The sequence below is a fragment of the Columba livia genome, chromosome 10 (genome assembly GCF_036013475.1).
Source record: "Columba livia isolate bColLiv1 breed racing homer chromosome 10, bColLiv1.pat.W.v2, whole genome shotgun sequence".
Classification (NCBI taxonomy): Eukaryota; Metazoa; Chordata; class Aves; order Columbiformes; family Columbidae; genus Columba; species Columba livia.
In genome coordinates, this window is record NC_088611.1 from 19,364,102 (window position 1) to 19,378,985 (window position 14,884).

A 14,884-nucleotide genomic window follows, 5' to 3' on the forward strand; every position below is an offset into this window, starting at 1 on the left:
ACAAGATGACGGTGGCTTCCACTTTTGGGTTGTGAAGACAGTCCCGCCGGTGTCACAGGACATCACAGCAAATGTCTTTGCAGCCTCAGGATGAAGCACAAGGGCAGGCCACCTCCTTGGTCCCTACAGCTTTGCTGTTGTCATTGCTTCTCCATGACAAAGGACACCCTTTGCCAAGCTTCAGGTGCACCTTTGCCTCACCCTGGAGGCCCCTAAGGGGTTTGGGGAGGCACCAGAGGCTGGGAGAGGCATCTCTGTGGAGATGGGGCTTTGTAAAGCTCCTATCAGGAGCTGGGATCCTGAGACAAAATGTCCGTCTCATGGATGATCCAGCAGACCTGTCACCTTCAGAGGGACACTAACATCTGTGCAAGAAGCTCCTCCTGCAAGGGATGAACCACACTCAGGCTTTCTTGCATCTCATTTCCACAAAAGAAATAACCTTGTTCAGGTCACCATAGTGACCGCTTTCTCCAGGAACCTGCATGGACAGTAAACTAAGGCAGGGGTGGGAGAAAGCATCCCATCCCTGTTCCTTCCAAAGGGAGATGGTAAGGGAAAATGCTCAGATGGGGGTCAACAGACTCAAACTGCCACCAAGAGTGGAAGTTGACATAGCTGGCTACTTGGATATGAAGAAGCTACAGCCCCTAGGGGGATGACAACCATAGCTGAAGAGGCATTCTCATGGTACACCTCCTTGCAACACAGCCAAACCTTTCAGCAGGAAAGATTCTCTTGCTTTGAGGCTTTCCATCACCTTTTAAAACTGGAAACCCTTTTTGCACTTAGTATGTGGGGTTTTTTTCAGGTATTTTTCCCTGCACTTGCATAATTCAAGACTGCTGGACCAGACAGACATACAGACACACTGTCTGCAGACATGGCAACAAATAAATGTGACTACTTTTCAACTGCTGTCCCCTGGAATAACTGCATGTCTTGCAGTTACTTCAGAGCAGAATTGCTCTCTACGTTTCCTTTTCTTTAAAAGCCAGAGAAGTTAAGCATCACCACAACATTCCAGCAGGGATAGGGTTTGCTGGCATCATAGAATAGAATCAGAGAATCATTTTGGTTGGAAGAGACCCTCAGGATCAGCAAGTCCAACCATAACCTAACTCTAGCACTAAACCATGTCCCTAAGAACCTAATCTAAACGCCTTTTAAACCCCTTCAAGGGATGGTGACTCCACCACTGCCCTGGGCAGCCTCTTCCAATGCTTGACAACCCTTTCCAGGAAGAATTTTTTTCCTAATAACCAATTTAAACCTCCCCTGGCACAACTTGAGGCCATTTCCTCTTGTCCTATTATAGAATCATAGAACAGTTCAGGCTGGAGGGACTTTCAAAGCCCATCCAGTCCAACCCCTGCCATGAGCAGGGACATCTGCACCCAGATCAGGTTGCTCAGAGCTCCGTCCTCATGTCCAGCCTGAATCTCCTCTCTTTTAATTTAAAACCATCAACCCTTTTCATATTGTAACATCCCCTGCTAGAGGTTTTTATATATATATATATATATACACATATACATATGTGAATGTTTCTATATAGCTCCCAAGATAGAAGCATCTGTCTATCAATTATTAGCTCAGAAATTGCAGCAATGATGCTCTTCCCCTCCTATGATGACCCACAGTTGGCTTTGAAATATTCAGACAGCGAAATCTCCTGGGTTTGCCCAGCTATGGCTCAGCCCACCGGCAATGAAACCATTTGCCCAAGTCCCAGCAAGGACTGTAAGCAGATTTATTTATCAACAATTACTCCCTAAAGCAATGTGGTCTTATCTTTTGGACACAGAGGTCCAGGACCCTGGGGGTGGTGGGAGATGGCACAGCACCCCGCACACCAGAGGGGTGGAAGAAGGGGTCAATCCCCAGCACCCCACTCCCTCTTCACCCCCCATTTCCCTCTCCCTGTCCCCTTACCTGGTCGCTCTCGTACAGGGCCTGGAGTGGGCTGCGACCGGCCTTCCCCTGCCAGGTGGATCTCATAGCCCTGTCTTCTGCAGCTGCAAAAAGAGTGAGAAAAATCAGCAGGGTTGGAATGGCAGCTTCCCTCACGCTCTCTGGAGATGCCCAAGTTGCAATGAGGCAACGTCCCCTGAGAAGAGACAAATCCATTTGGCTCTGGGGGAAAATGCTCGAGCAATTCTTGTCCCTCCCCCTTATTTTTAAACAAAACCTGTAGCTGAGGTTCAAAAGATCCTGACCTAGCCTTTAAACAAATAAAAGACCATAAATAAAGGTTGTTACCATTTCAAAAGCACCTGGGAACAGTTTGATCTGCGTGCATTTGGGAAGTGCCCGTGTGTGCTGGCTGCATTGGCAAGGGAATGACCCCAGAGCTGACAGGACCCCCACCAGCACCGGGTCAAGGGACGAGATGGCATTGGGGCTCGGCAGTGCCGAGGAGCAGATCCAACAGTGACAGCTCTGTGCTGAGCCCCCACGGGCTCGGAGTTTGCATTGCCAGGCTCAGGGACACAGTCATTAACAGACAAATTAGTCATCTGACTGTGGTAAGTCGTTTCAAGTTCATATTTGCTATTTCCTTGTTTTATTTCCTTTCTAAACAGCAACATCTCCTCGAGTTTTGAAGCTGGTGACAGTCCTCACCCTTTCTCTGCCACATAGATTATCTGGTTTGATGTTGGAGGATTATTTGCTGCAGCACCAAACCTGAGGCTGAATCCTGCCAGCAACAAATGCGGTGCCAGACACCCAGTTGGTGACTGATGCTCAAGTTCTGATACTCATAAATTATGAAGGGATGCAACCATTTCCAGGCTATGAAGCATCTGCTTCAGCTGCCATCCCTCAGCCCGAGGGACCCGTTTCCAGCACAGTGTGGGCAGAACCACATGGATAACCCAAACCTAATCTATGGAGCCAGCTACAACATGGACACAGGCTCTTGCTTGCAGTAACACCACCGAGCAGGTGTCCCACCTCTCACCCACCCTCTGCTTCTCGTATCTGACCCTCCCCATTGGCAGACAATGCCACAACAGTTCTCATACAAGAAGGTTTCTAACCATTAGGTTGTGCAGCCCCGGTGTTGGATTCCACAGAAGAAACCACACTGTGAGATTTAAAATGGATGAGATTTAAAATGATGTTTCTTATTGTTCAAGAGATCATGGCCTGGGAGGTTCTTCCAGCTCTCCCAATTCCTGGTCCTACAGGGACCTTCTAAAATGTCAGAAGGACATATGTGGTGGAGAGAAAAACATCTCTCACAATCCATTTCCGGCAACAGAAAGGTTTCTAACACAGCAGCTTTTTGCATAACTGTTTGGGGCTCTGGAGCTTTTCATTCACTGACCATCACCAAATAAAACCAAATTTGTTATACAAGCCTCAGGTGGCATATTTTTAACCAAATAACCAGAAGGAAAAAATCCAAATCCCATCTTCATTTTTCTGTAGTTATATTTTGCTTAAATAAAAACTGCTCCAAAAGCGCAAAGTCACCAGGGTTAAAGCTAAATACTGTTCATTCTTGGAGCTGTAATTAGGGGGAAATGACTGCCTGGCCTCACCAGATTTCATCAGCAATGCCTGTATGCTTGTGCATTTGTGGGAAATGAGACTTCCTGCAGCACTGGACTGACTGAGATGTGACCTAACGAGAAGGTACAGTTTCTTCCTCAATGCCCTGTATCAGTTACCCCACAGGAGGGTGAAACAGCATCTGTGCTAACGAGAGATAAACGGAAGATCCAACGTACGCAGTGCTGGGCTGAGATGCTCATCCCAGAGGAGCCCTGTTTCACATTTCCAGGCTCAGCCCTCTGCAAACGACAGGGAATTAGATCGACCTTGAAAACTTGACTCACTGCAGCTCCAATCTGCAAGCAGAGAGCATTAAACTCCAGTCCCTTTCCTGGCTGGGGCTGATAAACTCCTGCTCGATTTAAGAGTGTGACCCTGCCATGGGCTGCCTGCGAGCACCCTGAACCACAGCACACACTTGTCCTATATTTAGTAAGAGCAACGTGGAGGCGTTTGTTTTCGAGATTAACACGTGCATCAACCAGAACCCTTCTTACAAGTGACATAAGCAAACCCTGGGTGGTTCAGGCTGACCTGAAGCTGCTAGAAATGCAAATGCAGGGGCACATGGAAATGCATTCTCTGGGAAAGGCAGCAGTGCCCGGCGCAGGGTCAGGTCACGGCCCCGGAGGAGCGAGCTGGCTCGGCAGGAGGCTCTTTAGGGTGAACAAAAAGCAAATCTGCAGTAAAGCAGGGAGCGAGCAGAGGTCGGGCAGGACAGATCCGTGCTCTGACCGCTCTGGGCTGCGCCTTTTGGTGCTGCTGTGGCAGGGGAACAAGCCTGGCCAGGGATGCTGCACCTTGCGTGGCTGTCACCAGCAGCCCCAGCAGAAACGTTGCAAAATGGATTTCCTCCAGCCTTTCCCCAGCGCAAGGTCTGGTAGAGAACAAGCCATCTCCTCTGGATAGCAGCACACCCCCTAGGATCCACTCTATGCTTGTGCTGTACAGAGTTCCAGAATAAAAAAAAAATAAATAAAAAGGAGGAAGAAAAAAAAAACAAGGAAAAAAGCTGCCAGGCGGCTCCCGTGCGGCTGGTGGAGCCGGGGAGCGCTGAGCTGGCAGGGGGAGACGCCAGCACTGCACATTCACCGCATCTCGACAGCTTGTGCTCTCCGACACCATGACACCATCCCCTGCCCGGGGCGGTCGCCAAACCTTTCAGAGCAAAAGCAAACGTCTGGCCCGATGGCAGGGTTTTAACAAGCATCCAGCTGCAGGAAGCCTCCTCTCTCAGGCTCAGAAACCATCTGCTTGCGCTGCACTCGCTATCCCGAGTGGAAAAGCAAAGGGCTCCTGGCTGGGCCGTGGGGATGGCTTTTGACGCCAATGTTAAACCCTGCAGCAGTGAGGGAGATGCAACAGCTGCAGCCGTGTGCAGCTCAGCACAGCATCACACTGTTACCGGTGCGTGCAGGGGGCAGCAGGCGATCTGTGTGCCCCCGGGACCAAAGCATCTGTCCTCTGCAGGGCTGGGGTCGGAGCGGCTGCACATGGAGACAAGTCCTGGCTGTCTGTGGCCAAAGCATCCCCGAAGCATCTGGGATCACCCAGCAGAACAGCATTGGCCATCACAGCAGTAGGCAAACCAGGGCTGCTGTGTCCTGCCAGAGCCAGCGGAAAGCTGCAGACAGCGATTTAACCGAGTCCAGCCCCCCTCAAACCTGACTTTGCCACCTAACGCAGCTCTGCCCCATGACCTCAAGCTCTGGCCATCCATCAGCCTTTCATCATCCATCATCCTCTTTCGCCATCCATCAGCCCCAGCACCTACAACATCTCTGCTGATGCATTCCCCTCCCTGGCCTCCCCTGGTCACCAGACCCCGAGTCTTCATGGACACACTCTATGAACACAGCTTGGCCATCCCTTGGACACAAAACCACATCTGCTTTACCCCAGCTGTCCCATCGTACCATTCCACAACACGCTCTCATCCTGCGGTCTCTCCTTATCCTGCCGTCGCCTTCACCGCCTACCCCAAGAGGATAACAGTCCACCTTAGGAAAGCCGAGCTCAAGAGGCACCACAGCTGGCTGACCTGTACAGCTGGAAATTAAAAACCAAACATGCAGGCGGAGTTGGGGAAAGGCTCGATTCTTGATCTGTCTGTTTCTTCCATCAGACCCGGGATGAAGCCTGGACTGTGAGGAGGAGGAGGGAGGAAGGGGGCAGGCAGGCAATGGCGCTTAGACATCCCTCTGCTTCCACCTGTTCCTGCTGAGAGCAAGTCAATCACCTCATCCCATGTACCACTGGTTCACCTATCTCTGGGATGCTCCTGGGACTCTAAGAAGTTTGATAAGGCCAAGGAATACTGAAATATATAGCAGTGTTAAGGAGTGAGTAGCATCAGAGTAAATTAATGGTTCATGCTGCGTTTTGGCACCATGGCCCTGAGTACAGCAAGATCCTCCATCATGGAGGGGCTGCCAAGATCTTCACACCCTGCCTTTCCTCCTGACTTTATAGCTTGTTACTGAGGTTCCCAGATTCCACCACGTGCAATGGTAATCCTCAGAAATTCAGCATTGCCACAATTGCATCTGAAAGCAGGGAGGTCACTTAGCCAAGGTATATTGAGTTTCTAATGGGGAGAAAACATCAACCCTTGGCAACCGCTGGATCACCATTTGGATAGCAAGTATCAAGACAGTGTATATTCATAATCCAAATCCCCTGCAGCTTCAAAGCACGAGACAAGGCAATAGGAGTGACGCAGAGCAAGGGACCAAAAACCCCATGCTAAGGCAATAACATAGACAGAACCACCGAGATGAGCCTGAAACGGAGCTCAGGCTCATTCTGGAGTCTCCTCTGCTTTCAGTTTTTCCTTTGGAGCTCAAAAAGGCAACACGCTCCCTCCCTCCTTTTCCCTGCCAGCCCAGATTTTAGTGCTGTCCCACCAAAACCGGAGCACTGTGACACCGATACCACTTCCAACGACTCACCAGCTCTCTTTGGAAAAGGGAATAGGTTTTAAAGCTGTGAATATTTAGATGTACTAGTTGATTGCAAAGACAGACAGACATGTGTGAGGTGAGGGAAAGACTGGATCATGCCCTTCCCAGACTTCTGGAAGCACCAGTGAAAGAATTTGCTGTTTTAGCTGTAGAGGCTCTTAATTACAAGGGAGGTTCTCTGCAACCACAACAGCAAATCCAGGGCCTGAATTGAAGAGTTTGGCCAGGAGACAGGATTCAGGCAGCGACAAGCCTGCGAGGCTGACATCAGCATTACCGACACTTTAGAAAACAGTCTGAAAGAAAGAAAACAATTAAAAGATGTGGGTGCAGCTGCATAGGGGAATAAAATCAACATGGCTTTCACTAAGTGCAGCTTATACCCATGCAACCTCATCTGTGAATAAAATAAGCCATTTCTGTAGACCAAGCATATGTGGCAGATCTTTACCCAGATATATGTAATGCATGCGATAGGACATACCACAGGAAATAAGTACTTCAGAGAAAATGAAGTTTAAGAGGTGAACTGTAAGGGACACAAGCAACTGGAAAGCAGGTGGCATTTAAATGGGAAACACAAGGCATTTCTGGTAAAATATCTCCAAGGTTGGCTTTGGGATCAGTACTTTGGGAATGAGTTGACATAAAAATAGATGCTGATGATGGACAAAGCATTGAGAAAAGCTGCCAGGCCGGGAGAGATGGAAAAACCAAACAGGGAAACTAAAGCTTTGTCCTGGACCAGGGGAGTGGAAATTCAACAGAATTTAATTTCACAATGTTGGAATTCAGCAGTTTCTGCTACTTTGCTGCTGGAAGTGGCAGGAGGTCCCAGATGCATTAGTTTTGGGCTATCAGCTGCCACTGTGACAGTCATAAAAAAAGGCAAATGAAGTCCTGAAGCGTTTCAGGTGAGGTATTTGCCATAGCAGCAAAAAGAAAAATAAAAGCATGAATACTATTATCCATAGCACTGGCAACCTTCACCTGCAGCACTGACAGCTTTGCTCTGCTGGGACCAAGGCAGATCCAGAGCTGCGACGTGACGGGGCCATCCCAGGACCTGCTGCCCCATGGGAGGCTGCAAGGGCTGGATGTACGTATGGGCTGCGCTGGGACACGACTGTCCCCTGGGAATGGGCCAGCAGAGCGCGATGGGAGGTGTTCCACATGAAGGACACAGAATGATTTTGACTGGAAGAGACCCTCAAGATCATCAAGCCCAACCATCCTTGTTGCTCAGGTGCCAAATATGAAGAGGTTTGGAAAGCCCAGATCAGTGGGAGTCTGGCTGCGATGCAGCAGGAGGAATCCCAACCCTTCTTGGCCTGGAGGATGGAGCATTTTCTGGGCTGGACCCTGGGGGCCACAAGGAGCCAAAAGCTCCACTCGTGGTCTCCAATACGAAACACTGGAGAGGGTTAAAGCCTGGAGATGCAGTGGTCTCCAGCCAAGGAAAGCGAAGAGACAGAGCGTGTTTGCACGTGAGTCCGCAGCCCAGAGGCACCAAGGAGCTAATCCTGACCCCACCGCTGTCTCAAAGCCCCAGCTTTGCTTCCTGTTGTGTCTGCTCACAACCTAAAAAAAGAGAAAAAAATAACTGTGGTGCCAAAATGCTCAGTCTGGGTGTTAATTACAGCCTGCGAGTCCCAGCGGGTGAGTGGGATGGGTGCTGGGTTGTACTATGGGAAGAGCTCTAAGGCCAGCCCGTCCTGGGGCCATCAGAGATATGCTCACCCTCACAACGAAAGAAAATTCTTGAGGGAAGGGGTGTGTGTGAATCCACCACATTTGTGTGAATTCACCGCATCACAACAGATTTTAAACATCGGAAAATATTGGGGTGACATGAACTGACTGCCTGGCACACATGGCATGTGCACAGATGTGCAGCCGAACTGTATTTGTACGATAAAGAAGAGATTACAGTGGGAAACAAGTAAGAACAATATTACCCCTTTATATTAAAAGGGGAAACAACACACGGAGCTCTATAGCATAAAGGGATCGGCACTTGCTTAAAGTCAGTCACTGGAAGAGCCAGAAATCAGGACCAGGATCTCTTAGCGGGCACAGCAATGAGCTCTTCCGGACTTCGCTCTTTTTGACTTTTCCCCAGCACCTGTTGTGGGTGACGAGCAAGTGTGTTGGTTGTACCAGTGATGGCTCACTCGACCCTGACTGCAGAAATCAGCCCTGCTCGGTGACGACAGCCTCCTCGCTAGTAAAACAACTGCGCCCAAGAGACAAGGAGAAGGATGCTGCCGTCTAATTTAAGAGAGGATATTGAGACTGCGTTATTCGAAGCCAAACTAGCCAGAGCCACTGCCTGCTGAATGGGTCCAATTTTCGATTTTAACATCCAAGAGGGGAAAAATAAAAGAGAGAGAGAAAAAAATTAAAAAAAAACAGAGCTTGAGAGCAGCAGTGATGGATCCAGACATTTCCTGCCGTCTGAGCTCAGCTTTCCCTCCTGGTTTGACAGCAAAGCCTGAGACACACTGCTCGGTTGGCGGCTGGACACTTTGACTGTGTGAGCATGGTCCAGGGCACAGAAGCCAAGAAATCCCACATGGAAGCAGCAGCCGAAGCCCTGGGCAGTGGCCCATGGTCTGTGTGAGGAGCAGCCCTGCCTGGAAGGATCAGAGCTATGGGACTGAACAGAGCTGGTCTCAACGAAGCGAAGTTCAAGTCTGGAAGCTCCAGCTTTCATGTTTGGGCTTGTACTGGTGGATAACACATTCGCTCCATTGCCGTCTAAGCACAAGGGTTTGTTTGTTTCCTGTTTTTTTTTTTAAAAAAAAGATACTTTTCAAACTGAGGTGATGTGGGAACCCAAACACCAAAATCCTACGACAAGTTCTGGACCCACCAACCTAACATCGCTGAAGGTAGTGACTGCTGTTTGATAGAGAAGATGACCAAGTAAGCGACCATCTGCTTTCCTGCATTCATCTGTTTCATTCAGCAGAAACTAAACCAACCAAGTGACTTGAGCTTGGCTGGATCAGACAGAACCGCGTCCCAGCAGCACAAGGATGCTTGAAAGCTTAGCTCAGGCTTTTTTTCCACTGCTACACATTTTCTACCATCCCCCCCCAGCTCTTCTGAAACAGCCAAACCAAATAATTAACCCCCCCCCAACTCCTCTCACCTCCCAGCACTTAGGAATTGCAGAGGGCTAAACAGAGATGCCTTGTGAGGAGGTTACCCACAAAGCTAAGGGAAAAACCACAAATAAAAGCAGCTCGGAGGCAAACCTGAGCGAGGCAAGAAAGGACACGCACATGAGGAGGTTTACATAGAGAATAGCACACATACAACAGGCACGACAAGCTGCAGCAGCCAAAGACAAATCTCCTCTCCCATCAGCTTGGGTGGATCAACCTGCACACATCTGCATATGGGAGAAGGTGGTTTTGCAGCACCGCAGACACAACGGTCACCTGGAAGTGATGTTTTAGCTGCTGCAATAAAGTACCATTTCAGGGGAAGATGAGGGAGGGATGCAGAGGAGGGAAGAAGGCTGCACCCCATCCCCAACACCCATTTTCAGCCCACGTCTCTGCTGATGAAGCATCCCCAGTACCTCCTTCCCAGCCACATTCCTCAGAAGAGGAACCACGAGCACTGACCTGAGGTCACAGTCCTCACTTCTGAGGAGGCCCAGCTGTACAAACCTTCTAGACAAAAGGAAAATCAATGTTTTCCAGCCTCCTTCCACTAAATGCACACACTCCACAGGTACTATCCCCCAGGACAAACCCTTCTGCAGCATTTCCATCCCCACACAGTTCCTGCACACACAGAGGTCTGAAGATACTGCGGACCTCCTGACCACCCTGCTACAATGTGTGCATGGGCTCTCCCCGATGTCCAAGATGACTTCTTCGGGGAAGGAGGTGATAGGAGGTATCATCCCCTAAAAATAACACCCTTGTCCGCAGCAATCAACACCTTGCAGCTACACCATAGTCCCAGGGCTGTGCGGCACAATGGGAAGGTAACAGCAGCCAGGCTCCCTGGCACGAATGACCATCTCCCTCTAGCCAAGAAACACACTCCAAAGAGAGGACAATGAGTCACTGTTTTACATGGGATAATTCGGCAGACGGTGCTGCTTTTAACAGGAAAAATCATTCACTCTTGTCGGGATGTGCCTGGCTGGAAGGCAGCGGTCCATGGGCGACAGAGGGACAAAGGGGCACGATGCCTCCGGGAAATGTTAATTCAGGGCGTGGACAAAGGTCCTAAACTGTTCTTTATGGAAAGTGATGGAAGAAGAGCCACGCAGAGGGGTGAGTACAGGTCCTGCTCTCGTTCCAGCCAGACAGGGCATGGCTGAGCCTGCCAGAAGCAGCAGCGGTTCTGGTGAATGTCTGGGGGTAGAAACGTACAGCTCTAGGGAACTGAAACAGACCAAAAATCCAGGCACACCTTCCTCCACCCGTGTGTGAGATCCCCAATGTCTGTACATAGACATCTGCTGTCGAGGACCCTGTGCACGCTGCACCAGGGGATGGAGCAGCAGCAGAGCTGCGTCACCTCTCTGATATTGGGGCACTTATGCCACCTACAAAGTGCAAAATACTCCCAGCAAGGTACCCTCGCACACAGAAATCTGAGGGCAGACAGGAGTGAGGACAGCCCAGGAGCACCAAGCATTCCAAATGCACCCACACTGTTTCCCACCTGCTGGCAAAAGGCAGCCAGATGCTCCCTGCTCCCTCAGTGCAGGGATGCAATGTCCCTCGTTTGTGACTGTCACCTACCCATAAACATTTCCATGCTCAGTGACTCACGCCAGATGCAATAAAACAGCAGATGGCAGATACAGGGCATTTGGCCTCCAGCGCAAAGTGCCACCAGATTCCAGGTTTCTCCTTCTGGATCCAGCTCAACGCAGACACATTGACTTTCATAGAGAAATGCCTCAGTCCAGCCTCCCAAATGCTGTGGCAACCTTTGTAGGGGAGGCAATGCCACTGTGCCAGGGAACGACGGCAAACGCCTCCTGAGCAGCTGACGAGACAGGGGTGGCAGCTCTGCAGCTGACCTGACCCCTTCCCAACTGCAGGCCCCTGCTCATTGTCCCCGTTGTCACTGACTCTTCAGAACCTTCTCTTCCAGCTCAAACATGTCTTGACCAAGATCCTAACCAAGAATCACACCGCAGTAGGGCCTTCTGACAGGCACACATGGCGCTGGCACTGCCACGACTACAGAAATGTGACAATAAGACCGATTTCACATCGGCATCCCCTCCTCAACTGAAAGGGTGCTGAAAGTACCCCTCCAATAGGCAGCTTCTTCATCCTCACTCCCTGGGGTCTAATATGCTCTTGGAAAAGACCATGGCTGCAGACAGGACACTGCACGACACCAGCCACTGCCATACCAGAGCCTGTGTGCCCCACTGTGTTCTAAACAGTGGTCCAATATTCAGAGCCATTTGGATTTTTCCACCTGATGACAGGACCCGAGGGAACGGCAGGAAGATGTGCCAGGGGAGGTTCAGGTTGGACATAAGGAAAAGGTTCTTCACCCAGGGGGTGCTGGACACTGGAACAGGCTTCCCAGGGAGGTGTCACAGCCGCAAGCCTGACAGGATTCAAGAAACATTTAGACAACACCCTGAGATTCACATAGTGTGAATTTTGGGGTTGTCCTGTGCAGAGAAGGAGTCAGACTTGACAATCCTTGTGTGTCCCTTCCAACTCAGGACATTCTATGACTCTCCAAATCACTAAAAAAAGAGGGATCTCTGCTGAAAGCGCTCCAAAGAAACACGGCAGGCACTGCTGATAACATCATCTCCACTGTCTGCTTCTCTTAATCTTCTTACAGATTTCACAGGAATGGGAAGGCACGGCGCTGAATTCACTGTCCCAGGCGTGCGAGTGTTACCAGCGCTGCAAAGCCATCGTGACCCCCCGCCAGCCCCCATCCCCGGTCCCTTTCCAGCAGGCTGCTGGAGCCCTTGGTGTCCAAAGAGACAATGGACTGGTGTGTGCATTTTGCTTCTCGTGCTTGGATGACAAACCCAGCCCACAGAGCTTCGTGTTTGCAGTGCAAACTCAGCACTCTGCAGTTAGCGCTGGAGCCGCGAGATGATTTAGCATTAACGGGTTTGCAGCCAGCTCTGCCTTCCATATGCTGTACACAACTGCTCCGACAGCAGCCACAAAGGCGGATGGGAGGTTCGAGGGGGGTGTTTTCAGATGTATGTATTTTTTTAAGCTGCTACAAAAAGAACAGTAAACTCCTGACACGAGACTGAGCCTGAACATCCTGCACTATTGCAGATTTCTACTGTATGTCACATGCACTGGGCAGGAGAATAAGTATCTTTCTAACTTTATTTTTTGCCTTTTTTATTTCTTCTCTAACAGGAGACTGCCGAGCCTTTAACACTGCCTGGAAGAGACTCTGAAACCTGAAAGCCCTGGTCTGCCCAGGCTTCAGCTGGGTCACTCCTGTTCGGGGAGGGCTGGCCGCACCCAAGCCAGCGCAGGGACTGGCAGTCGCTGGTTCCAGAAGCGACTTATGATTCAGAGATCTGGCTGCTGGAGATGCTTTAAAACCACCAGAGCATTACTCCTGATGCTCAAGATCCTGGAAGGTTTACTTAGGAAGAAGTTATTACCATTGCCATTAAGATACTAAAATTACATACGGAAGCTCCCTGTTTTCTGTAAAGCCTCGTGGAAGCTCTTTCCTCTCTTGACTCCTGCTTTCTCACACAGCTTACTTTGCCTTCATGTTTCTGAAGGTCATTTTTCTTCATTTCTCACTGCTGGCACCTCTTGGACCGCCACAGTGTCCCCACTTGGGCACAGGGGTGGGCACAGCTGGCCCTTGGCTGTGTGGCTCCCTCCTCCCCAGAGACAATGACAGCTCTGTTTTTCAATGCAGGCTTTCTTATTCCAGTTTAGTCAACTTGAGTCAAGGATCAGCCAGGGAAACTCTAATCAAGTGATGGAAAAGGGTGACAGCTATAGGATTAGCTCACAATAAATCATGCAGAGAGGGAAAGAAAGAATCCAGCTGCTTCACACAACCAGCCAAATGCCACAGCATCGTCTCTGGGGATCAGACCAGGACCAGAGCCAAAGGCAGCTGCTCTGGACACTCCGTCCCATTCAGTTGTTCCACCTAAACCCACATGTCCCTGTGCTGGCAGGAGACTCTGGTCACCTGGAACCAGCCTAAGGCAGATATCAGAAAGATTTAATAGAAAGATCACAGGCATTTGAGGTGAGGGGATGTATTTCACCAGGGTAGCGTGACTTGCTCTCCTCTGTCACAAGGATTGCGATTGAGATCTTTAAAGAAAACAGAAAATTAACACTATCCAGCAGGAATATGGCCTATGTGAGCAAATAGAATACCTGTGCTTAAGTACCATGCAACCTTCTGTTTTCAAATGGTTAAGTCCTCTCACAAGCCAAGCTAGAAGCTTTCCAGGAGCAATTTCTCTTCCCCATTACGCCTGTCACTCTGCTGGCCCCGGCTGGCTGCTTGCATATATAATGCAAGCCTGAACTGCCAGCATTTCCATTCCTTGTCAATAAACCCCTCCTTTCCAGTCTGCTGCTCAACAGGAATTGCAGCAGAAGGGCTTGCGCTGGCAGTGCCAAGGCAGAGCTCCCTGCCGGGATGCACAGGGGCTGATTTTAAACTGGCAAAGCTGCCCCAGAGCCCCGTCTCTCCCCTGCACACCCACAGCCCTGCAGGCTCCCATTGCTGGGGCAGGCTCAGGCAAGCCATAGGTGCAGAAAAACCTCTTGGGCTCAGCCGCATGGATCTACCCAGCCATGAGCCCATCTGCACCAGCCTGCTGCCTTCTGCGCAGCTGCTGAGGCCACAGCAGCCCAGGGTGCTAGGGGACGAGGCTGGATCTGCTCAAAACTTCGCTGAAGTCAGGTCTGGTTCAGGCAGATGCTGTTTGTGCCCTCCGCACGTAGGCTACCTACACTAACACAAGAAAAAATGAAGTCTCTCTAAGGTCATGCGGCTCAACAATTTGCCTGCTGAATATGCATCAAGCCATCTTGTCAGCTTTGCGCATCTGGAATTGATGAAAGCCTCAACGAGCAGATCTTGGAAAAAAATGCACATTCAGCAAAACAGTCCTAACGCACCATGGTGGACACAGCCATCCAACCCCAGCTTTGATTCACAGTTCTCACCCCTCTACTCTCAGCAGCTGGGGGTCTGTGTCCTGCTCTTCTATGTGACCGCAGGTCGTCAACCTGCGAGACTCACTGCCCCAAGATATAGAGCAAGAGGCTTTACAACATGTGGAAGAGATGCATGAGCTTGCAGAGGAGGACAGGAGCTAATTACAGCCT

The 14,884-nt window shown here is 50.2% G+C and overlaps 1 protein-coding gene across 5 annotated transcripts in view; it reads right to left on the reverse strand.

Annotated features, from left to right (window-relative positions):
- Positions 1–14,884, reverse strand: part of CHST13 (carbohydrate sulfotransferase 13) — a 58,199-nt gene that overhangs the window by 2,193 nt on the left and 41,122 nt on the right. For all 5 annotated transcript variants that reach the window (XM_065075644.1, XM_065075645.1, XM_005507530.3 and 2 more), the window contains one exon: positions 1,936–2,018. In XM_065075644.1, coding sequence (XP_064931716.1) covers positions 1,936–2,001 — 66 coding nt within the window. In that variant the 5' untranslated portion in view covers positions 2,002–2,018. The remainder of the gene's footprint in view (positions 1–1,935; positions 2,019–14,884) is intronic.